At 34.9% G+C, this 24,949-nt stretch overlaps 2 protein-coding genes across 2 annotated transcripts; one reads left to right on the top strand and one right to left on the bottom strand.

Moving 5' to 3' along the window:
- The first annotated feature begins 4,006 nt into the window (after positions 1-4,006).
- On the top strand, positions 4,007-15,667 carry LOC128558301 (fibropellin-1-like). The gene is made up of 11 exons (XM_053547224.1): positions 4,007-4,061; positions 6,379-6,492; positions 6,711-6,824; positions 7,379-7,492; positions 7,800-7,916; positions 11,879-11,998; positions 12,342-12,455; positions 13,067-13,168; positions 13,775-13,929; positions 15,108-15,224; positions 15,614-15,667. The coding sequence occupies exons 1-11, from the start codon at positions 4,007-4,009 to the stop codon at positions 15,665-15,667; spliced, it is 1,176 nt and encodes a 391-aa protein (XP_053403199.1).
- A 4,332-nt stretch (positions 15,668-19,999) lies between these two features.
- Positions 20,000-23,526, bottom strand: LOC123554085 (uncharacterized). The gene is made up of 5 exons (XM_053548494.1): positions 23,412-23,526; positions 22,940-23,018; positions 22,186-22,234; positions 21,018-21,132; positions 20,000-20,196 (listed from the first exon to the last, which is right to left on the bottom strand). The coding sequence occupies exons 1-5, from the start codon at positions 23,426-23,428 to the stop codon at positions 20,091-20,093; spliced, it is 366 nt and encodes a 121-aa protein (XP_053404469.1). The 5' UTR covers positions 23,429-23,526; the 3' UTR covers positions 20,000-20,090.
- Between the last annotated feature and the right edge of the window lie 1,423 nt (positions 23,527-24,949).

The following is a 24,949-nucleotide window of genomic DNA, read 5'->3' as shown; positions in this document are numbered from 1 at the left end:
CATGTGTAGTAAATTCGCGCCGTAAGTCACATGGTGACCAGGTCTATTCTAGGATTTCTTCGTTTTAAAATATATACTGTACAGTACATATATGGCCCATCCATGATTTCAAAGATTTTTCTATCTATAATTTTACAGAACATACAAAATGCTAGTCCTGGCTTCCAAAACTCTAAATGCCGCTTTTATATATATATATTTTTTTTTTCATAGTTGCGGCTTTAGAATTTTGGACCAGGCCTACTATGAAACCATACCAAAATAAAAAGTTGTCCAACTTTTCGTCGCAAACGTTGTCAGCTGAAATTCTGAACGAAGACGTATGGGTATCTTGATAAAGTAATCACTTCTACATCAGTTAACGCCATTTATCAAATTCTGCAAGCAAATCTTACAATAAAATCGCCGATTTTTACAAGTCACTGTTAGATCAGCATCATTTCTGCGGCCATTATTGAATAGCTACAACGAGATTCTCGCATGACGTAACCGCGCGAGCCGCTAAAAATATACATGTACAGCACCTTGTAAACAAAAGAAATGATTTATACATACAAGTTTTCTTAAGGATTTATCAATGGAAGTAATAATTCAAGTCAATTTCAATAAAAAATAACCATTTTCCCAAGTTTTTTTGCCACCGGGATGCTGATGCAACTTCAAACGCGAAGCGGCACATGTAAGTGCTCTCTTAGCGGTTCGCTCGGGTGAAAGTTCAGTCTCGTATTTCAAAGGAGCAAGATGGCGGCGTAGAGTAAACGTTTCAGACCAGTTCGAAATTGTCAGGTAGTTCTGCCATCAATTATGGGTTTTAATGCGTAAAATTTGGCACAATGGTAGATTTTACTGTATATTAACTGATCAGAAAGTGCTGCTGCCGATTTCTTTTAAAATGTACAAACGCGAGCGTGTCAGATTTCTGGCACGATTATTGGTATGATTTCCCTACGGAGTACACTTCATCCCTCCCGTCCAAATCCAGTATATAAACCGAGAGGGCTGAAGATCTTAAGCTAACAAAATGCTAGACCTGTTATCTCTTTAGACAAGCTTATACATCGGATTATTTCGACTATCTATCTCTTCATCTGTTCATACTGCCTCGCGCCTCTTGTTATCAGGAAGTATGTACAAGAGAAAATTCTCTCCAAGACACCGAGTCAAAAGTTCTGACGCGGTCTCAAATTGATAAATTAAAATGCCTAATGTTTCACATTGGGATATGTTTATAAATAGCTTCATTTAATAATTGGAAAAACCTTACACAGCGCCACCTGCCAAAAGTAGCATATGTACATGTATGTGTAGTAAAATCGCGCCAAAAATCACGTGGTCTATTGTTTACATTATTCCGTCTTCAAAAACTTCACATTTATACACATTAAAAAATGATACTTTGACTGCAACTCACCTCTATAAACCTATTAAAATGCGTAACTAAGCAAAAAGTCTTCTAAAGCATGCCATTTATTTATGTTTCCTATTGATAGTGTAAGTAGGTCATCACTTAGGGTGACTCGCTATGAGTTTGGTTTATTCTAAAATTTAGATCAACGGATGTGAATTGGCACTCAAAATGCATTGTTATCAAAAACAATATTGTTGGTAACAATTTACCTTGTTCTTGACAAAATCCACTTCAAAATATTTTGATAAAAAAGGACGTTACACTGACTACACTTTATGTACAGCAAGAATGACATAATTTTACTGCGCATGCGCGAATAACTTGAAAGGCTGAAATTGATCAAATCCGATTCAATATAATGCAAATTCTGCAAATATTGCAAAATATAAACCAGAAGGAACAAAATTAAATAATATTAATTCCATTATTGTTGCGATTACACGTTAGAATATTCACTTTCTGAGTGTCAAACGAAAATTTAACAGAAATGTGACTCGAAGGGAAAAAATTGTCAAATCCGAACCCATTGCACAGTCTAAAACCACCTCTATATGCCCGGCCCTGATGGGCCGTGCAATGAATGTGAAGTGGGTCCCTGTCTGTACGGGGGCACCTGTATCAACGATGTCGGTTCATTTTACTGTGAATGCCCACCCGGAAGAACAGGCATCGATTGCAGAAATGGTATGTTCATTTTATTCTGGATGTTGCGCACCGGCTGCTTTAGGTATATCATAAAATGAAAATGTGGACATCAGAAACTATCGAATACAATTGCTTAACAATTCATTTTGAAACATCTAACGTTCACTTTAAAGAAAAACAAATACTGTTGATTCAGGATAACACACTATACCAAATTAAGGGTGTTTACTATACATACAGGTTATTTTAGCGAAGAATGAACTGCTATAACTTAATGAACATAATTTCACAGAATCTCCTTAGGCAAGTCAACTACACCGCGAGTGGAAGGAAAAGACTTTGATTTTCAGATATATAATAAATTGATAATCAACTCTTACATAGCCGACCAATTATATATAGTAAAGAAAGGGTTACCCTTGTGGCTAACGCCGTTGTATATGACATTTTATCGCACCATTGACTAACTGCCTGACACGACGAAACAACATATGTTATGACCATTGCCTGTCTAATAAGAGTTCAATTCAATCTGAAATTAATGTTATATTTTTTCAGATACAAATGAATGTGAACAGAATCCATGTTTACATGACGGTATGTGCTTTAACACGGACGGTTTCTACAGGTGTCAATGCACGGAGTTCTGGGAGGGTCAAGACTGCCAGAAAGGTACACTTCCTTTTCTTCAGTTTGTACTTCTAGTTTATATTTTGCAACATTTACATTCCGGAAAACAGAATCATGTCCAGTGTAATTCCAGCGGTTTGTGTTTGAATTTCTTTCATGGGCTATTAGATTACTAGGTATTGGCTTGTCATTTTCTGTAAAGATGTGATTCTATTTTACTACGTAAATGACATCGGTAAAGTTTAAATCACCTCAATAACATTCGTGCGACAGAATACACATCGAACAAGAGGAAACAAATTCCCGCTGGAGGAAACGATTGTGACAAGCACTTAATTTTTATGATATATGATTAAGCAACATAATTCTTTTAAAAATGTCTCTACGTATTGTGTCATTTCAATAAATCAAAGACAACTAATAAAAACAACAACAAAAAACACACACAAAGAACGAATTATTATAACTTTCTAGATCGTAATGAATGTATGGACATTATGTGCTTGAATGGCGGAACATGTAATAATCTGATTGGTGGGTTTGAATGTGTCGATTGCAATGCTGGATGGACTGGCCAAATATGTGAAATGGGTAGTACTAGTAAATGCTGTTTTTGCAATTTATCAACCTACTTTAATTCTTCATTTTAATGGATGCTTTGTCTATGGTTTTTGAAGAAGCCTTGTCAACCCTAGCATAGAATGTTAGTATTACACGATATACTTGTATTTAGCTGTCTTTTTATTTCCATTTCCACTGTGCATTTTTCGCAACACATCAACTTCCGTTTCAATGCTAGTTTCCATTATACCGTCTCTGTGTGTCAATGAATGATTGAAATATTAATGTTTCTTAATACCCTTAACCCGTTTTATCTTTTCTAGATTACAATGAATGCCAGAACTTATCTATTTGTGCGAATGGCGGACAATGTTTCAACACTGAGGGAGGATTTGCCTGTACATGCCCGACAGGATGGACAGGGCCCACTTGCCTCATAGGTAACAGAAGCAGCGATAATCTTGGCGTGCTGGGTATAACGAGGTTTTTAAGTGATCCGATCTAAAGTTTTTTCCATTGTTTTTGTTACTGTTTCTCACCAAATACACAACACTTGTAACATTTTGGCACCTAAAATGCATTAGTTGTTTTCAATATAGGAAACCAAATGTAACACTTATTTATTGGTTAATTCAATATAGTTTATTTTCATATATGTGGCTGGATAACACCTACGTAGGCATTTCGTGAAGATGCAACTTTTATGTGTCATATGTGAAGTATATGTATCCATTGTATACATACAGGCTAGCAGGGCTATATATGTATGCCAAGACGGATATCCTTGGTATACAGAAAGGCCGCCAATGTATCCAAGGTATACAGGCCTTTTTAGGTATGATGGATATACATACAAGTCAGGTTATCTATGCATACAGATACACTATGAGTGTCCGTGGCATACAAAGAGGCAACTATGGGTACCTTAGGTATAGATGCAGGCCATTTTGGGTATCATGGTTATATAGACTGACCACATGTGTTTCCTGTGTATACAGACATGCCATCCCAGCTATACATATATGCCAGTTTGGACATATACTAATTACGCTTCACAATTTGCATCGGTAGCGTAAAGTAATGGATCTAAGTTTGCATGTATACAAAGAATACCACGGATGACACGTATGACTGTATTCCTATAATACCCAAAGTAATATATCATATACTAATTGCAAGACGTGCTACCGATCCAACCAGGTTTGCATGTTTGAATGTGCATGCGAGGCTATTTATATACCAACTGTAGAAATGTAAATGGCAACGAGGACAATAACGTTGTGACATTTTCAAAACAATGTCTTCTGGTATTGTGCATAGGAAAAAGACTATGAGCAAGACTGAACTGTGTGAATTACGTTGTGCAATATTTGAATAAGTGTTACATACTAATTATATTCTTAATGCATGGAATATTTACAGGCTTTACTCGGACATTTATAAAACTGATAAGATTCTTATCAAAGAAACAGATATATGTGTACTAAATGAACGTTTTAAAATGCATATTTGATACATTTGAATTAATATTCATGAGTATGCAAATGAGCTAAAAAACTCTTAATTAATATTTATGAAGAACATTATTCCAGAATCAAAACATCTTACTCTCTCAAAATATTGTTTATATGTGAGATATGTAAATATTGTCAGTTTTTTTTTAAATATTTGTTTTTTTGTAATGATTAATATACTCTACCCACTTTTGACCAGTATTTACTCTTACAAACAATAAATAATGCTACAAACAGATATATATTTGTATAAAGTAATGTGTCAAATGTAATTCGGCTTATTTTTGTCCATTTAGAAACACAAATAGTGAAGATTTAGTCCTTGTATTATCTGAAAATGTCATTTTTAACGAATTTTCTGCCCATTTTTGGAAGTTTTCATGAATATTCATAGGTATGTAAATGTGAAAATTTGACGAAGTGTTTGTAAATAAATATACAAAGTCCTGGTTTCATTTTGATACCATTGTTGTTATTATACACCGATAAATGACCAAGATACAAGGTATTTATATAACACACATGAAAATATGCACCGAATGACCTTTGACCTTGTTTATTTCACTATAAAGGGCCTCTTAAGGGCAAGTCTTTCTTGTGACACCTAGTAGATAACGTTTAACATGGTAGTCGTCCATCTTCAGAAAATGCCTACGCAAGTCGCAATTTTGAAAACTCTAGCTCTTGTCAAGGTCAGAATAGCCAATAATCTGAAATTGTATATTTAGCTCATAATGTGGCAAGATTTGTTCTTGATATGTCTTATATATATATATATATATATATATATATATATATATATATATATATATATATATATATATATATATATGTGTTTTTTGAAATTAAAAGCTACAGTTATATATACTCTTGGTTGTGGTTTTGTGTTGACGACCTGTCCAGTTCTTTCAGCTTTGGTTTTCTCTAAGGTCTCATCGAGATTGATTATAACGACAGTATTAACTGATCGTATTACAGGTCATCTATCTTGGCACTGTTCAGATTATTCTTTACAAATATTTGCACTGAAAGAACTGGACAGGTCGTCAACATAAAATCACAACCAAGACTTAGAGTATATATAACTGTAGCTTTTAATTAACATGGCAATTCTGATTGCAAATTAGAATAGTTGCCATATTTCAACAACAATAATAACGAAGGCTGAGCACATGTTGATACTGATGAAGTCATCCTATATTAGGCAGTTGAATAAGTATCGCTTTTATTAATATGGTTCCATAGATGTGCTTTTACATTTACATGTAGTATTAAGAAAAAACATGTTTTACCAATTTGTTCCCAAAGAATTACTCATACAATGCCAGTAGCATATTAATCTTAACTTAAACAAGCCCTCCCTAACCTTACTTAAAAGTTCTTTAGTAACGACATTCACTTTAAAACTGTCTCGATGCAAAAATGGAGCGACGTGTATAAATACTATTGGAGGGTATGAATGCATATGTCCGCCAGATTACACTGGCCCGCTCTGTGCAGCAGGTAATTATAACTATTTGTTCGCAGCGAGCATTTTTACCATGGAAAAATCAAGAAAATAAAATCCTAGTTTACATCTTTTTCTTCTTTTTTACAAATAATTATTTTTCTTTAACCTAGATTATGACGAATGTGTACAGAATCCATGCATCAACGGTGGAACGTGTTATAACAATGAAGGTTCCTATACATGTTACTGTCCGCCTGGTTGGACAGGACCTAACTGTGAAATCGGTAAGATAACATTGTACATATCTATTTTTTGTGAGAGATTATACATTAAAATAGCAGCACCTATGTACTCTAACCCATATCAATGTTATCTTAATATTTTAGAAATCCATAGTCTAAACCTACAAACGAACAATCAAATAGGTTCATTGATTAAAATGTGAAGAAAAATCTACAAGTTATTAAATAAGATATGTTTATGGAATGCATTACTTTTACAGATGTAGATGAATGCTTAACCAACCCATGTCTAAATGGTGGTACTTGCATAAACAATGCCGGATCGTACACTTGTCCGTGCCCGGACGGATATACAGGAGAGAACTGTGAAACTGGTAAGTTTAAAAAGCGGTCTACAAAACCAGGTCGTGATTACAAGCTCTCGCTCCTTTTAACTAAAATTTTAAACATTTGGATAAGAGTCCTACGTGTGGATGCTATAAAGAATAAATTTGGGGCACCATCTGTATCTTCCAGTATTCTCCAACTGAAGTTACTTGCAATATAATGGAGGAGTAACCCATATTAGTTATCGGTAGCAAACCTACATTAGCGTAAATACATAGTTCAGTATAAGTAAAGCTCTCAAAATATGAGAAGATTATTTATTTATATTTTGTTATGTAGACACTAATTGATGAATTGAAATTCTAATGCTGTAATGAACAACAGATTATTAATTTAGAACTGCTATGCATTAATGTTCAAAGACTCGGACTCGTTTTAAAATTGAACATTCAATAATACCCATTGTCACATACCAGAGGTTTAACTTGGTACCCTGGTTCTTCTCGGGATTTTGACTGAACTCTGATAGATGAGAATTATAATACCTTGTATTTTTCCTTAACGTTATCAGAAATATTATTATCTCCAATAAATATTTTAGACGTCAACGAATGTTTGACCAATCCATGCCTATATGGCGGCACTTGTTTCAACACACCAGGCTCTTACGTATGTCAGTGTATAGCAGGTCGGACCGGTGTCAACTGTGAACGAGGTTTGTGCAAATATTTGTGCATTTAAACTATCATTGGTAGAACATTCATTCTTCTTTGTGTTAGTTTGCTCGTGTATGTTATACATTACACGTGTCTGTCTGGTAGTCGTGTTGTGTAGAGATTAACGTGATATGATTATGAGTTACAAAAGGCGGTTACCAAGATTGCATTCGTTAAACAAAAGTACACATGAAAATGACAAATATTCCCATTTCGAAAAACAATCAACATATGTTGGTCGTAATCATTAGAAATGGCTCCGGGTGCTTCCATACTTAACACTCATATACATGTATATATTTCCAGATGTTGATGAATGTTTAGAGCTAGATATATGTAAGAATGGCGGTACATGTATCAATACACAGGGATCATACCTCTGTAACTGTCCACAACAATGGACCGGAACACATTGTGAAAATGGTAGGTATTATTCATTGGTTTGATAATGCAAGATATACAGCAATTAGTTTGTAGTTAAACAAACTCTTTGTATCAATATTTTTCCATAGAAGTTCTTTTACAATGGCATGTAGCATTGAGTATTTAGTTAAAACAAACCCTTTAATCAATATGTTCCTATAGAAGTTCTTTTACAATTGCATGTGGCATTGCTTTTCTACTTAAACAAACTCTTTTATCAATATGTTCCAATAGAAGTTATTTTACAATGGCATGTAGCATTGAGTTTTTAGTTAAAACAAACCATTTAATCAATATATTCCATAGAAGTACTTTTACAATGACATGTAGCACTGAGTTTTTAGTTAAAACAAACCCTTGAACAATATGTTCCTATAGAAGTTCTTTTACAATGGCATGCAGCATTGATTTTCTAGTTAAAAATACTCTTTTATCAATATACCTACAGAAGTACTTTTACAATAGCATGTAGTTAGAACTGGTTTGAAGCAAGTATTGTATATGGCTATCAATTAACATTCGTTATGGTTTTCTATTTAAGATGCGAATGAATGTATTCTTGGTCTGTCTCGATGCGAAAATGGAGCTACGTGTATAAATACAATTGGAGGGTATGAATGCATATGTCCGCCAGATTACACTGGCCCGCTATGTGCAGCAGGTAATAATATTTAAAGATTCTGTAGTTTTCATGTAGGATATAGAGCGTTGAGGTATAAAGTGATGTGTCTAACGTAGCATTATTTCCCAACAGATATACAAAGTGATATAGTAAACTTGAGCAAATTTAAACACAATTTCTAGATCTCTTTACGTAAATGAGAAGCAGTGACATACTAAGCTTTAGTGTATAGAATCGAATACGAGTTATAGTAAGTGTAATATACTCGATTGCTATGCACCTATATTTAACGCAAAATGTGATTTAATTTGAGAATTTGTTCTCGAATTGTGTGAAATATTATTCTATTCTTGTTTACCAACTGTCGTATATTCAATTTCAGATATCAATGAGTGCCTTATGAATCCATGTCTCAACGGGGGCACTTGCATCAACAACTTTGGTTCGTATGTCTGTATATGTTTGCCTGATTATACAGGACCAAACTGTGAAAATGGTAGGTGTATGAACTGTCATCCAAGCTCCGGTTTAGTGAAGATTTGTATAAATATACATTTAAGTATCAGTTAATTTCGGTTGCACATGATTCAGTCTTACGTAACGCGACAGAAACGGTACTCAGTTTGTAGTCTGTTCAAGAAATGAGTTAAACATATGTATACTTGTCAAGTCGGCACTGAGGATATTAATGCTTTTTGAAAAGCAAGGATAAACATCAAACTGGGAATGCTACCTTCCAAATATGCAGCCTCCACAAATCGCAGACGTGCACACGACCAACACGCAGACACACGCACACACACACACGAGGTCAAAACAAACAAATGAAGAACACGGTCGGGTACCGCCTTGGAACGGTCAGTTGCAAAAACACCACTAGGGACCTTAATGGTGCGCACCTAACCCCACTCTTACACCCACCATGTTCCGAAGTCACGGGACAGTGTAATAAAAGTAAATCCCGCGAGGTGGATCCCTAACACACACAATGGCAACAGATGACATGGCATGTAAAACAAAACATATTGCTCTTTTATATTTATATAAAAAGTAAATTGTAAAACCAAAAACGCATGTACTCAATACGTTAAGGGCGCGACGAAACAGGTCAGAAGACAGAAATAAAAACAGTTCAACACCAGTGGGACTTAAAACAGCTTATCATACAGTCATCCCCCTCTTTCGTCAGACACAATCAAAGTTAAAATCCTAGTTTACATTTTTTTCTTCTTTTTTACAAATAATTATTTTTCTTAACCTAGATTATGACGAATGTGTACAGAATCCATGCATCAACGGTGGAACGTGTTATAACAATGAAGGTTCCTATACATGTTACTGTCCGCCTGGTTGGACAGGACCTAACTGTGAAATCGGTAAGATAACATTATACATATCTATTTTTTGTGAGAGATTATACATTTAAATAGCAGCACCTATGTACTCTAACTCGTATCAATCTTATCTTAATATTTTAGAAATCCATAGTCTAAACCTACAAACGAACAATCAAATAGGTTCATTGATTAATATGTGAAGAAAAATCTACAAGTTATTAAATAAGATATGTTTATGGAATGCATTACTTTTACAGATGTAGATGAATGCTTAACCAACCCATGTCTAAATGGTGGTACTTGCATAAACAATGCCGGATCGTACACTTGTCGGTGCCCGGACGGATATACAGGAGAGAACTGTGAAACTGGTAAGTTTAAAGAGCGGACTACAAAACCAGGTCGTGATTACAAGCTCTCGCTCCTTTTAACTAAAATTTTAAACATTGGATAAGAGTCCTACTTGCGGATGCTATAAAGTATGATTTTGCGGCACCATCTGTATCTTTCAGTATTCTCCAACTGAAGTTACTTGCAATATAATGGAGGAGTAACCCATATTAGTTATCGGTAGCAAACCTACATTAGCGTAAATACATAGTTCAGTATAAGTAAAGCTCTCAAAATATGAGAAGATTATTTATTTATATTTTGTTATGTAGTCACTAACTGATGAATTGAAATTCTAATGCTGTAATGAACAACATATTATTAATTTAGAACTGCTATGCATTAATGTTCAAAGACTCAAACTCGTTTTAAAATTGAACATTCAATAATACCCATTGTCACATACCAGAGGTCTAACTTGGTACCCTGGTTCTTCTCGGGATTTTGACTGAACTCTGATAGATGAGAATTATGATACCTTGTATTTTTCCTTAACGTTATTAGAAATATTATTATATCCAATAAATATTTTAGACGTCAACGAATGTTTGACCAATCCATGCCTATATGGCGGCACTTGTTTCAACACACCAGGCTCTTACGTATGTCAGTGTATAGCAGGTCGAACCGGTGTCAACTGTGAACGAGGTTTGTGCAAATTTTTGTGCATTTAAACTATCATTGGTAGAACATTCATTCTTCTTTGTGTTAGTTGGCTCGTGTATGTTATACATTACACGTGTCTGTCTGGTAGTCGTGTTGTGTAGAGATTAACGTGATATGATTATGAGTTACAAATGGCGGTTACCAAGATTGCATTCGTTAAACAAAAGTACACATGAAAATGACAAATATTCCCATTTGAAAAACAATCGACATATGTTGGTCGTAATCATTAGAAATGGCTCCGGGTGCTTCCATACTTAACACTCATATACATGTATATATTTCCAGATGTTGATGAATGTTTAGAGCTAGATATATGTAAGAATGGCGGTACATGTATCAATACACAGGGATCATACCTCTGTAATTGTCCACCACAATGGACTGGAACACATTGTGAAAATGGTAGGTATTGTCCATTGGTTTGATAATGCAAAATATACAGCAGTTAGTTTGTAGTTAAACAAACTCTTTTTATCAATATTTTTCCATAGAAGTTCTTTTACAATGGCATGTAGCATTGAGTATTTAGTTAAAACCAACCCTTTAATCAATATGTTCCTATAGAAGTTCTTTTACAATTGCATGTGGCATTGCTTTTCTACTTAAACAAACTCTTTTATCAATATGTTCCAATAGAAGTTATTTTACAATGGCATGTAGCATTGAGTTTTTAGTTTAAACAAACCTTTTAATCAATATATTCCCATAGAAGTACTTTTACAATGACATGTAGCATTGAGTTTTTAGTTAAAACAAACCCTTGAACAATATGTTCCTATAGAAGTTCTTTTACAATGGCATGTAGCATTGATTTTCTAGTTAAAAATACTCTTTTATCAATATACCTACAGAAGTACTTTTACAATAGCATGTAGTTAGAATTGGTTTGAAGCAAGTATTATATATGACTGTCAATTAACATTCGTTATGGTTTACTATTTAAGATGTGAATGAATGTATTCTTGGTCTGTCTCGATGCGAAAATGGAGCGACGTGTATAAATACAATTGGAGGGTATGAATGCATATGTCCGCCAGGTTACACTGGCCCGCTATGTGCAGCAGGTAATAATATTTAAAGATTCTGTAGTTTTCATGTAGGATATAAAGCGTTGAGGTATAAAGTGATGTGTCTAACGTAGCATTATTTCCCAACAGATATACAAAGTGATATAGTAAACTTGAACAAATTTAAACACAATTTCTAGATCTCTTTACGTAAATGAGAAGCAGTGACATACTAAGCTTAAGTGTATAGAATCAAATACGAGTTATAGTAAGTGTAATATACTCGATTGCTATGCACCTATATTTAACGCAAAATGTGATTTAATTTGAGAATTTGTTCTCGAATTGTGTGAAATATTATTCTATTCTTGTTTACCAACTGTCGTATATTCAATTTCAGATATCAATGAGTGCCTTATGAATCCATGTCTCAACGGGGGCACTTGCATCAACAACTTTGGTTCGTATGTCTGTATATGTTTGCCTGATTATACAGGACCAAACTGTGAAAATGGTAGGTGTATGAACTGTCATCCAAGCTCCGGTTTAGTGAAGATTTGTATAAATATACATTTAAGTATCAGTTAATTTCGGTTGCACATGATTCAGTCTTACGTAACGCGACAGAAACGGTACTCAGTTTGTAGTCTGTTCAAGAAATGAGTTAAACATATGTATACTTGTCAAGTCGGCACTGAGGATATTAATGCTTTTTGAAAAGCAAGGATAAACATCAAACTGGGAATGCCACCTTCCAAATATGCAGCCTCCACAAATCGCAGACGTGCACACGACCAACACGCACACACACGCACACACACGCACACACACACACGAGGTCAAAACAAACAAATAAAGAACACGGTCGGGTACCGCCTTGGAACGGTCAGTTGCAAAAACACCCCTGGGGACCTTAATGGTGCGCACCTAACCACACTCTTACACCCACCATGTTTCGAAGTCACGGGACGGTGTAATAAAAGTAAATCTCGCGAGGTGAACCCCTAACACACACAATGGCAACAGAAGACATGACATGTAAAACAAAAAGTATTGCTCTTTTATATTTATATAAAAAGTAAATTGTAAGAACCAAAAACGCATGTACTCAATGCCTTTTTGTAGAAGAAGAAACATCAAGAGAAACACCGTTAAGGGCGCGACGAAACAGATCAGAAGACAGAAATAAAAACAGTTCAACACCAGTGGGATTTAAAACAGCTTATCGTATAGTCATCCCCCTCTTTCGTCAGACACAATCAAAGAAGGAAGCGTAGCGTCTAACTGTAAAAGGATTGAACACTAAAGATGCTGTGTGTTTGAAAACAGTTGGGCCATAGCCCCTTTTATAAAACGTTTTATAATATTATCAAATATAGTTGGAAAATTACTATGACCCAAAATCTTACGAAGTGTGTAAACTACAGTCCCATAAAATCGTTTAGAAGTTTGTGATGACAAAACGTTACTAATGATTTATAACTGTTGTCACAGGTGATATTATTATTCTGTTACAGGTATACAAACGACGTTCAAGATTTCTTTCCAAACTCTTAACCTTAGATACACTCCTAATCTGGCTTTCAACACTTCTTCAAAGTTTCAAAGGCATGCAATGCTCTTCTGTAAAGATGTAAGGACATTTGTATCAACTACAGAGTTGATATTACACACAACAGTCAGAAAATGTCAGATGTGATTTTTTCCCATAAAACTACCATCAGTGAAAAAAAGAAACTAATAAAAGAAATGTCGATGATATGTTGCATTTTATAATGAAAAGATTGCTGTAGTGTAGGAATGAAGTAAAGACATGTTTTTATTCTATTATAGATGAAAATGAGTGTTTGATGTTCCCATGTCAGCATGGTGCTACCTGTAACAACCTCCCTGGAACATACGAGTGTATTTGTGCTGATGGTTGGGAAGGTGATAATTGCCAGATAGGTACGACAAACTACCGGAATTTTATTTTCATACGGAATAACGTAATAGTATCTGCTTTATCATGTTTAATCAGTTAAGTAATATTTGCCACACTACTTTGCTAATTTTCGAAATTATGCGAAGACAGAGTCGGCATATTTTGCCCCATCTCGGCCAAAACAACACCAGGACCTGTTCTTGGCAGAGAAATAGACGATAACTTAATTTTTAGAATTTTCAACAGCACCTTACATGACCTTTCTAATATTTTTATGTGATTACGAAAACAGACGATAGACAATTTAGTGCGCTATTACCGATACTTCTAACTGTGAAAACCACAAGATGTTAATGGATCCATGATGAATTTTTTATAGTGATAGGGGTCATATCCTATTATCTATGCAAAAGGTTATGAAATGAAAATAAACATTTATTTTTCTCAAAAATACCTGACCTCAAGCAGCAGGGAATGGCGTATGAAATGCAGTAAAACTGGTATTGGAGATTTCCCTTACATGTAAGCAATGATTTAAACGTAGGACCTTTATCTATCTGTAGCCGTTAGAGATACGATCGGTGTTGTGTTATATGTCCAAAACTGCATAGGCTATAGTGATATACACTTTCTAAATTTAATAAGAAAGATACAATTTGAAACCTTTGAATAATTTAGCAAGTAAAACTTTAAAAATTATAATATTTCACTTGAAGCTCGGTATCTCGCACTCGCTTATCTCAAAATCAGAGCTACCACGTAACATGTTCAAGTCCCGCCCTGAAAACATGTGCACAAAATATCCTTTTAAGTTGAATTTCAACTGTATAAAGTAACCGCCTTAGGTTGTTTTATTAAACTTCCGAAGGATATTTCTCTTCCATGTAACACGTATTTAAATTAAAAGCCTCTCAGTTAGTTATTGTGTTTCGTTTTATTCAACGTTTGGTTTGTGTTAGATGTAAAGGGTGTGCAAAAAGTTCGTTTCTGTACGTTTCGGGTTACTTGAGCGATTGGTTGACAACCCTCGTTAAAACTTATTGGCTCTTGAAAGGATTAACTATGGCAGTTTATAACTTCAAACTTTTTTTTACGTGAATTTGCTTTCGTTCGTGCATCTTTTATATTCAAATCTCAAAATATAGCATTCTCTACCTTTTTGTATAAGCTTAAATGTTAGCAGTTCCGCACTTCTTACGTTACGCTTTGTCTTTTTGTCTTATTTTACACGACTTATTTCAGACATCAATGAGTGTCTTATCACGAAACCGTGTCTCAACAGAGGTACTTGCATCAATACTTTTGGCTCCTATGACTGTGTATGTCTACCTGACTATACAGGGCACAATTGTGAAAATGGTAGGTATATACAGTTTCCGTTAAGTATAATATTGTTATTATATAGTTTGAGTCGCTTTAAGATAATTTGATTTAAGTTGTATGTGATTCAAAACATCCATAATAAAAAAAAAACTTGAAGAGTAATTCGTTCAACATTTGTTAAAAACAACGTTAATCAAACGATGTCAAGTATAATACTAAGTTCTGTAACGGCGATTTGACTGTGTTCTCCGTTTTAATTCTTGTTTTTTTCCCAAATCTTAATAATGGATTTCAGAGTCCCAGAATCAAGCAATATTTTTTTTGTATCCAAGTACAATCGTAACGTTTAAAATAATTTTAGTTGGAATACTGGATAAAAACGCGGATAGCAAAGACATTGTAAAAAGTGTGCTTCTTTTTAACAGATAAACACAAAAGACATAGTCGACTTGGTTAAAGTACGTCTGAAGAAAGAGTAAATTTTCGGAGGTAATCGGAAAAATCCCAGCACATTTGACACAATGAAAGAAGAATTTATATATTGAACATAAATAAATAAATAATTATATAAATATGTATCGTAAATAGTGTTGTCCTTTTTTTCGAGATACGATATTTGCAGTGTCCTATAAAAACAATGGCGAAGAAACAAATGCCTGGTTTTTACTCATCTGTCACGTAGTGTGATCACCCTTCGTCCGTCGTCCATCCGTCCGTCCGTCCACAATTTCTTTGTGAACACGATAGAGACCACATTTTGTATTTGATTTTAATAAAACTTGCACACAATTTGTATGGGCTTAATATCTCAGTTCTTTTCGAAAACTGGCCAGATCCCATCATGGGTTCCAGAGTTATGGCCCCTTAAATGGCCAAAATTTGCCATTTTTGGTTTATGAACATGATAGAGACCAGATTTCGTAATCAACGTTAATAAAACTTGCACTCAACTTGTATTGGCATAATATCTCGATTCCTTTTGAAAACTGGCCAGATTCCGTTGCAGAGTTATGGCCCCTTAAAGGTCCATAATTTGCTATTTTTGGCTTCTGAACACGATAGAGACAACATTTTGCAATCGACTATAATCAAACTTACACACACCTTGTATTGGCATAGTATCTCGGTTTCTTTCGAAAACTGGCCAGATCCCTTCATGGGGTCTAGAGGTATGGCCCATTAAAAGGTCAAAATTTGCTTTTTTGGCTTTTGCAGCCATATAGAGACTTCATTTATGGTTTGATTTGATACAAACTTGCAAAATATCTTTAACAACAATAAATATTGGATTCCATGATGAATCTGTCAGATCCAATCATAGGTTCCGGAGTTACGGCCCCTGAAAAGAGCCATAATTTGGTAATGTTTACCTTGTGAAGACGATAGAAGTGACATTTTATATTTGATTTTAACCACACTTACACACAACTTAAGTCACAATAAGATCTCTATTCCTTTGGAAAACCGGCTAGATTCCATCATGGGTTCCAGAGTTACTGCCCCTGAAAGGGGCAAAATTTTCCATTTTGGCCCTTTCAGCCATATAGAGGTTTCATTTATGCTTTGATTTGATAAAACTTGCACAGAATGATAATCTTGATGATCTCTAGGCCTGGATCAAAACTGGGTCATGTCAAGTCAAAAACTAGGTCATCAGGTCAAATCAGAGGAAAAGCATGTTAACAAGCTAGAGGCCACATTTATGACCCTATCTTCATGAAACTGGGTCAGAATGTTTATCTTGATGATTTCTAGGCCAAGTTTTAAACTGGGTCATATGAGGTCAGAAACTAGGTCATAAGGTGAAATCAAAGGAAAAGCTTGTTAACACTCTAGGTCACAGTTATGGCCCTATCTTCATGAAGCTTGGTCAGAATGTTTATCTTGATGATTGTTAGGCCAAGTTCGAAACTGGGTCATATGGGGTCGAAAACTAGGTCACCCAGTCAAATCAAAGGAAAAGGTCGTTAACACTGTTGTTCATTTGATGTGCATGAAACTTGGTTAGAATGTTTGTCTGCATAAAATAGTGTATGAATTTTTATCTGGGTCATGTGGAGTCTAAAACTAGGTCACCAGGTCAAATCGAAGTGTAAGTATGTTTACACACTAGGGGGCAGATTTTTGTTTCTATCTTCATAAATTTTGGTCAGAATGTTTGTTATCTTGAAGACTTGGATGATTTCAAATCTGGGTCACGTGGGGTCAGAAACTAGGTCACTAGGTCAAATCATAGGAAAAGCTTGTTTACACTATAGAGGCCATGTTTTTGCTCCAATCTTCCCGAAACTTTGTCAGAATGTTTGTTTTCATGAAATTTTGGACAAGTTCGAATATGGGGTAAAAAACCAGGTCACTATGTCACTCTGGTGGAAATCCCTTTCCCTAGAGGTTGACGGTGAAGATGGCTATTCCTTCTTCCCATGGACATACGAATTGGTTTTAGACGTCTTCTGGTGTTTTTTCTAGGACAAGATTAAGGGCTGCTTACATGTACGTTGTTGGCAGCAGTTTATTTATTTTAGTTTGTTTACAAAGTAGTGCATATGAAAGGAAATGTTGGGCAAGAAAGGCAAAATTTCAAAAATAAGAGTATTTTCCCCATAATACATTAAACGGTTCAGGTTTTATAAGTTCAGTTGTAAGGGCCTGGGCATTATTAGATTTGAAACTGGCGTTTACGAATAAGAAAACATTTAAATATCATAAAATATTGAAATATGTATTTTGTTGAGACTCTTAGTATAGGATATGTACGAGGTTGAAAAGGCGGGGTCGATGCGAGTACAGGTAAAATAAGATAAGATAGGATTGAGCATTTTAACCGACTAGTTAACAGAATTTAAAATGTGTACACATTAGAAATGAGAAACATGCTAACCCTACCAATAGTGATTTAAAACTGTTTAAAAGAAGGGAAAGGCATGAGGGGGCAAAGTTGCCGTAGTTAAAATATATTTAAAAGTCATAAAACCACTCCATTTAGATTTGCCTGATAAGTGTATAGGGATATTATGTTACCAGTCAGTGAAAGACGATTTAAATTATAAAAGTTAACGTTAGGAACTAACGAATAATCACAATATATTGAGCCTTTATTACAAGTTTTATTAACACTAAAGTATTTATGAACAACTAAAATGATTGTTATTTATTCCTGGATTACACTGAATTAAATCGATAACAATTGTTATAACACTAAGATATTACAGCATTTTACTATACAGATAAAATATTTTTGCACTTATAATTTGAACACAATATAATATATATATGGCAAATCATTTTAAGGACGTTTCAGGGGGTACGGATCCGTACAACTTCAAATATATTTGTGCTGATCATCTGCAACAAAAAGTTAAATTCCAATCACGGACTGTTGTGTTTTGTAATTCAATTATAAAACTGGATTAAACGTGTGAATTATTGATATCTTTAGCTGTTTGTCAAAACCTTTGCTTCAAATTCAAAAGGTCGTTTAGTAAAGCATCATGTAAAAAAATATCTAACAAGTGCTTCACACTGCTGGGTAATGTATTTGTATTTTAAAAGGAAGTAAAATCTAAAGAAATGTTGCGTGTTTGCGGATGGGCGTGGGGCCATATAGCTGTGGTCTGGGGATAGGGAGTTGTGGGGTTGGGGTTGGGTGGGTGGTATTTTGTGCGGCGGCAGTGACGAAATACTAAGCACAAGAAACTAAAAGTTATTTTTTTTGTGGGGGATTAATGCAGAGGTGATTGGGAGATTGGGGGAGCCATGGGGTTTTTGCACTGGAAATTTATTTCGTCGCCACCTCCATGTTTTAAGTCAATATTTTAATAGCTTTTACAGTTTGCTCCGGACACGAAATATGACGAACAGAATAGACCTTTGAGCTCAGTTTGTGACCACGTCACTTTAACCATTGACCTGCGATCTTAAAAATGTGCTCTGCACATCGTCTCATCACCACCTACCTGAATACTTAGCTTGAAATTAATTTCTTGAATGGTTTATAAATAAAGCTTCGGACACGATGTGTGGCGTCAAATTTGACACGGGTTGCGCTCCACTGCAATCTACCTATGTTTGAAGTAAACAATTTTAATATTTTTTTATGTTTTGAAATTTGTGCTCATTCTGTGATCTTAATCTTTAATGTACTGACCTGATTCATGCGCTCTGCACATCGTCTCATCGCCAACCACCTTTATGCCAAGTTTGGAGTTAATGCCTGGAATGATTTTTAAGTTATGCCACAGACACGAAATATACCGGACAGACGGACAGACAGTCGAAGCGCCATCACATAATAAGTTCCGTGTTTCCAAAACGGGCGTATAAAAAGATATTAGGCATTATATCAATACATGGGAATCACAATCTAATTATATCTTTTTACAAAATGCTCTCATATACCACTACAAATCTTTATGCATTATGTAATTAATATCAAATTGCTTAATGTTTAAAAAATAACATATACTAACATTGCTATTTTAAATAATTTATAAAATTTATATATTTGTGTAATATTTAATTACTTTCTTTGTTTGATAACATTGTTTGATAACAAGACCTCGCCAGTATTGGTAGTTTATACTACAAATGTTAATTTTTAGGAAGACCTTACAAGATTTTTCAGACACAGCAAGTTTGTATTCCGACTTCTTCTAAAATGTACACAGGAAGTAACCATGTTCAGTGGGGAGTGGGGGGCACCTGTGCCCCTAGGACATACATCTAGTTTTAATTTCCGTCAATTATCATAAAATGTGTACAATAACAAACGTTTTGTTTCTTCTGAAAGTAACAAATAGTCATGATATACAGAATATCCCTTTGTAAAGAATGTACAATTATAGTTTCCTTGTGGAATAGATGTGACAAGTGGTACCTTATAAGATAGATATGATGTTTAAATTACCTGTTGTCAATCGCTAAAACTTCCCCATTCTCTTGCAAGAACGCATATTTTGTCAAAATTGTCTGTGCCAACATGACCATTATAGTCATCAAAACTGCTGGCCTAGAACAAACATAAAGGTATGATCATTAAAACTGAAACCGAAAATATCTGCAAACAGATCACAGTCATGTGAATAAATACGGTTCTGCAAATAGAATGCAACAGAGCACGGATATATAACAAAACAGAGGTTTGAAAACAAACTGGACAACCCCAGTTATTGAACTTTCTAGTGACCAATAATCGTATAAACCTGTTTATACAAACACTGTAAAAACAGTCATTTGAATCAGGGACTGCGAATGAAATTTGTCAGACAGACGTACAACTTACTTCTAGGGAATTTGTTTCCCTGTGGCCCAACACGCTAATCACAGACTCGACTTGCGTCGCTTCTGCGAAACGACAATAACTTAATATTCGCTGTTAGAATGAACAGCTTCTCAATTCATTGGACTTAGATTAAACAGATGTCTATGGACTCAACGACAGCCATACTGACCGTAAGTTTTAAGGATATGTCTTATAGGGATCATCTATTTTACAAAAGTTTTTATCGGGTAACAATAAAGTAAAGTAAAGTAAAGTTTCTTGTTTAACGTGGGTAGTCGACGAAAGTCCCCACCTGGAATGGATGGAACAACTTATTTCCAGCCGAGCCCACGGCAGGTGTCATATTTACCTCCCATTACAATAATGCTCACCAAGGACCTGCAATAAACTTTTAGTTGTGATATTTGTACGACATGGTTGTTACAGTAATGAGAAACAAAAAAAAAGAAAAAAAAAAGAAAAAAAAAAAAAAAAAAGGCGAGACTCTGCAATTGTGTGGTTGTGGTTCAGTACTTAGAAATCTCAATAAATGAAAACAGTTAACATACCATATACTAGACAAAAGGGTCAAAATCCATTGATAAATGCCAAGGCGGATCAAAGCTATTATTATGCTGATGACAAGCGCAGAAAGGAACAAAACTATCAATTGTAGAATAAAACCTGAAATTCAATAACAAACAATCTTTAGAAAGTTTCGTAAAACGGTATTAAAAATCTATATACCTTTTACAGTTGTGGTCTGTTCCTTTTAGTACATATGTCAATTCAAAAAGATAAAATATCTCAAGAAAAAAGTCACAACCTGATGCCATTTGAAATTTTACGTTCAGGCCTACTTGTCTTCAATAGTTTGAGCGCTGTAGCTTTGAAACTGTGTCCATGTCTTAATTGCCGGTCATAAGATTAGTTATTTTCCCGTTCACTTTGCCATAATTATTGCCCTTCATTTTATCTTAGAAATTGGCATTCTTTGCTTTCATTGTTTTTAATCAGATGTACTTTTCTTAAATGCAACAACTTTGAAGCTTCCGTTTAGTTTCATCAGTAAGAAGATCAAGAACTTTCTTGCATATAGCCTTATGTTAATTACTTACAGACGAGCGTTTGTACCGGTAAGCGATGATCTTATTTACGTAAGATTGTGTAAAACAATACTCGCATATGACAGGGTAGCCTAATTAAAAACCTTATCGATTACTGTTTGTCTCACTTTGGTTACAGATTTCTTTTAATTTGATAAATTTTGATCAATATCACTTATTCAAAATGCTGGTTTCAGTTTATACAAATATATATTTAGGTCCATTTATCTGATATGAGATTCTCCCGAGTCCGCTGAGACAAAACAGTGCAGCACAATGACCCTAGATCTACATATGAGAAAGGCGGTCACGAACACATCAGAGCTGAAACCAACGACCTTTGGCTTAAACATTAGACCATGACCTGCTTCAATATAGTAATGGGCTTTTAAGACATTTTAAACATAGCAGACAAATTTAAATTCACCGTTATATCTATCAACAAAGTGCGTAAAACATATACATGTCCAACTTGTTTAAAGAAGGCAACATGTTTGATGATTTTTTTTCACATATTGTTCATGTATTATAAAAGTATTGTACGACCAAAAAAACAAAAAAACAAAACAAAAAAAAAAAAAAACAACATTTATTTTGGCATGGAAAATTCGCAGTTAATCAAGATACTTACCCCATGCAATATAAGCCACTTGGTATCCAGCATACTTGATACTTCCAGTCTAAAAACACAATGCATGCTTTCAAATATATCTATTTACAAGATCAATTACATTTGAAATGACGAGAAATACGAAATGTGTATATCACAAATCTCTAAAAGCCGGCTGTATCTATTCTAAAAACATAAGCACTTACAATGATAATGTTGGTATAACTATAGCTCCGTAAGACACCAATACTAAATCTGGTCGAGCTGCAGGAAAGGGGTCGCTAATTTTTTCAGAAGCATACATATCAAAATTTTTTATTTATTTATGAAAAGTATGCAGGTTTGTCCGATTCTATTTAAAGCACAACAACAGATCAGGTACACAAAGAAATGTTATAAGCTTGTTAGGTGGCCGGTTGTAGGACATTTGCCAGTGTAAAACATTGTCGACAAACAATACGAAACAACGAACTTAGGTCAGAACTTTGATTACAATTATTGAGTTTCATGAATTGAGCCGTGCCATGGGAAAACCAACATAGTGGGTTTGCGACCAGCATGGATCCAGACCAGCCTGCACATCCGCACAGTCTGGTCAGGATCCATGCTGTTCGCTTTTAAAGCCTATTGGAATTGGAGAAACTGTTAGTGAACATCATGGATCCTGACCAGACTGTGCGGATGCGCAGGCTGGTCTGGATCCATGCTGGTCGCAAACCCACTATGTTGGTTTTCTCATGGCACGGCTCAAATTATATGAATATGAAAACTATACCAGAAGAGATGAATTTTCTAGAGTAGACCTGGATGGAATATGCGTGTTGTCTCCCTTATATAAGGCTAACAGATTTGTCCTGAAAATCGACAGAAACAAACAGTTTAAGTTAGCCTTTTGTTTGATTATGGTAACATATATCCTTCCTTTAAAAATCTACACCAACCTTTCATGTTTTACATGAACTGATTTTAAATAACACTTTTGTTTAAATGTCGTATAAGATCCGACAAGAATACTACTTATTTCGGTTAACTACAAGCATGTGGAGTAAAAACGCCTTTGAAAACATTTAGTTGCAAAGCTGATTTTTCCCAAAAAATTGATTAATCGTCCAATAAAAGTTTTGTACGAAAACAGATTGCTTTTGATGAAATCATTCTAACTAGCTTATATGAAGGAATCCGTTACATAAACAGTCCTTGTCTCGAAGACTATCATTGCAATAGAAGTTAAACAAACATTGGCTGACCTGTACGAAGATAACATATGCAGAATTGTGAGAACACTTCCAACACATGCCAACGATATCGCAACGATGAAACAAACTGTAAGATGTATTGATGATAATAGAAATGTATAAATTATACAACAAACTGTAAGATGTATACATAATAAAATCTAAAAGAAGATCTTATGGTATCAGAGAACGCAACCGAACAAACGTTGAACTTGGCCTGTTAATAATTGGTAATGAAATACCCCTACCACCGGCATCAGCGAAAACAAATAACAGTTGTTAATCAAAGCGCTCAAAGCGCTGATGGTGGCTGCTAATCAATGTGTAAAATATTACAAAGAAAGTGACATTTGAGGAATTCTTAATATAAACCAGAAGAACCAGAAGAACTTTTTTTTTTTGCGGGGGGGGGGGGGGGGGGAGGGGGCAAAATATTCAGCTTTGGTTTCAAAATTTATCCTTTTTTTTCATTGCCAGTCATTGTTTACATACACACTGATTCTCTCTTTAACGAATAGTTTTGATCCTTTTTGATTATTTGTGACGAAAACAACAACTTAAATTATTTTACTGTAAATACATAATATAAGCTTTTTCAACAAACCATTCAGCTTTTAAGATTTCTTTCTAAAGCTTTTGGACAGTGCCTGTCATTAATTATATACACACTGATTTAGTCCTTATCGGATAACTTTGGTTTTCATGAGATTTTTGTGGAAGAAAACAGCATAAAACATGCACCACAAATGCACCTCAGAATTTCAGTTCTGCAGCCAGTGTATTTAAGAGGCACATTAATTATCACTCCATCTGTTATACCGGTACTCAAAAGTCCGCTAGACATAACAGCAGGCTTCGCAAAAATGTTGGACATTTAAGTCAGACAAACTTACAACTTTAGTCAGACCGAGAAAAAAATCGAAAAATAAATTATGTAACTGGCGAAACGAAACCGTTTTAATTTTTATACCTATTTGTATCAATCCAGATATTTTGAGCCGCACCATGAGAAATCCAACATAGTGCGTTTGCGACCAGCATGGGTCCAGACCAGCCTGTGCATCCGTGCAGTCTGGTCAGGATCCATGTTGTTCGCTTTAAATGCCTATTGCAACTAGAGAAACCGTTAGCGAACAGCACGGATCCTGACCAGACTGTGCGGATCCGCAGGTCCAAGCTGGTCACAAATGCACTATGTCGGCTTACTCTTGGTGCGACTGTAGTGAGCAGAATCTGTCTTAAAACAATTCAGCTTTTAAATTGGTCAAGTGTTATCCGATGGCTTGCTACAGTCTGACATATTGCCGTATCAAAAAGGCGAGTGTTAATATCATCGCTGCGCCCGTTGATAATTCGTGTTTTGTTAGACGAAATTGTACCGAATACATGTGTATCTATGCATTAATATAGTATCTTATGTTGTACATACTGAAGGAAGATTATCCGTGAGGGAATATTATTTACAAAACATACATGTCTTTGATTCTCATGGCAGGTCACATTGCTAACACTATTGAATGAATTTTAACTGAATATTCTTTTGTTTTGTT

This window comes from Mercenaria mercenaria, chromosome 7, assembly GCF_021730395.1.
Source record: "Mercenaria mercenaria strain notata chromosome 7, MADL_Memer_1, whole genome shotgun sequence".
Classification (NCBI taxonomy): Eukaryota; Metazoa; Mollusca; class Bivalvia; order Venerida; family Veneridae; genus Mercenaria; species Mercenaria mercenaria.
The sequence above is the reverse complement of the archived record's forward strand: the minus strand, read 5'-3'. Positions and strand labels throughout refer to the sequence as shown.

What these genes read in the sequence shown, in the direction of transcription:
- LOC128558301 (XM_053547224.1), top strand. Translation starts at nt 4,007, where the DNA reads ATGTATGCCAAGACGGATATCCTTGGTATACAGAAAGGCCGCCAATGT. An exon ending in AGGACCTAACTGTGAAATCG is followed by an intron (nt 6,493 to 6,710) that starts GTAAGATAACAT and finishes TTACTTTTACAG; the next exon opens with ATGTAGATGAATGCTTAACC. An exon ending in GGGATTTAAAACAGCTTATC is followed by an intron (nt 13,169 to 13,774) that starts GTATAGTCATCC and finishes ATTCTATTATAG; the next exon opens with ATGAAAATGAGTGTTTGATG.
- LOC123554085 (XM_053548494.1), bottom strand. An exon ending in TAGAAAATTCATCTCTTCTG is followed by an intron (nt 22,235 to 22,939) that starts GTATAGTTTTCA and finishes TTGTGTTTTTAG; the next exon opens with ACTGGAAGTATCAAGTATGC. An exon ending in AGTGGCTTATATTGCATGGG is followed by an intron (nt 21,133 to 22,185) that starts GTAAGTATCTTG and finishes ATTGAATTTCAG; the next exon opens with GTTTTATTCTACAATTGATA.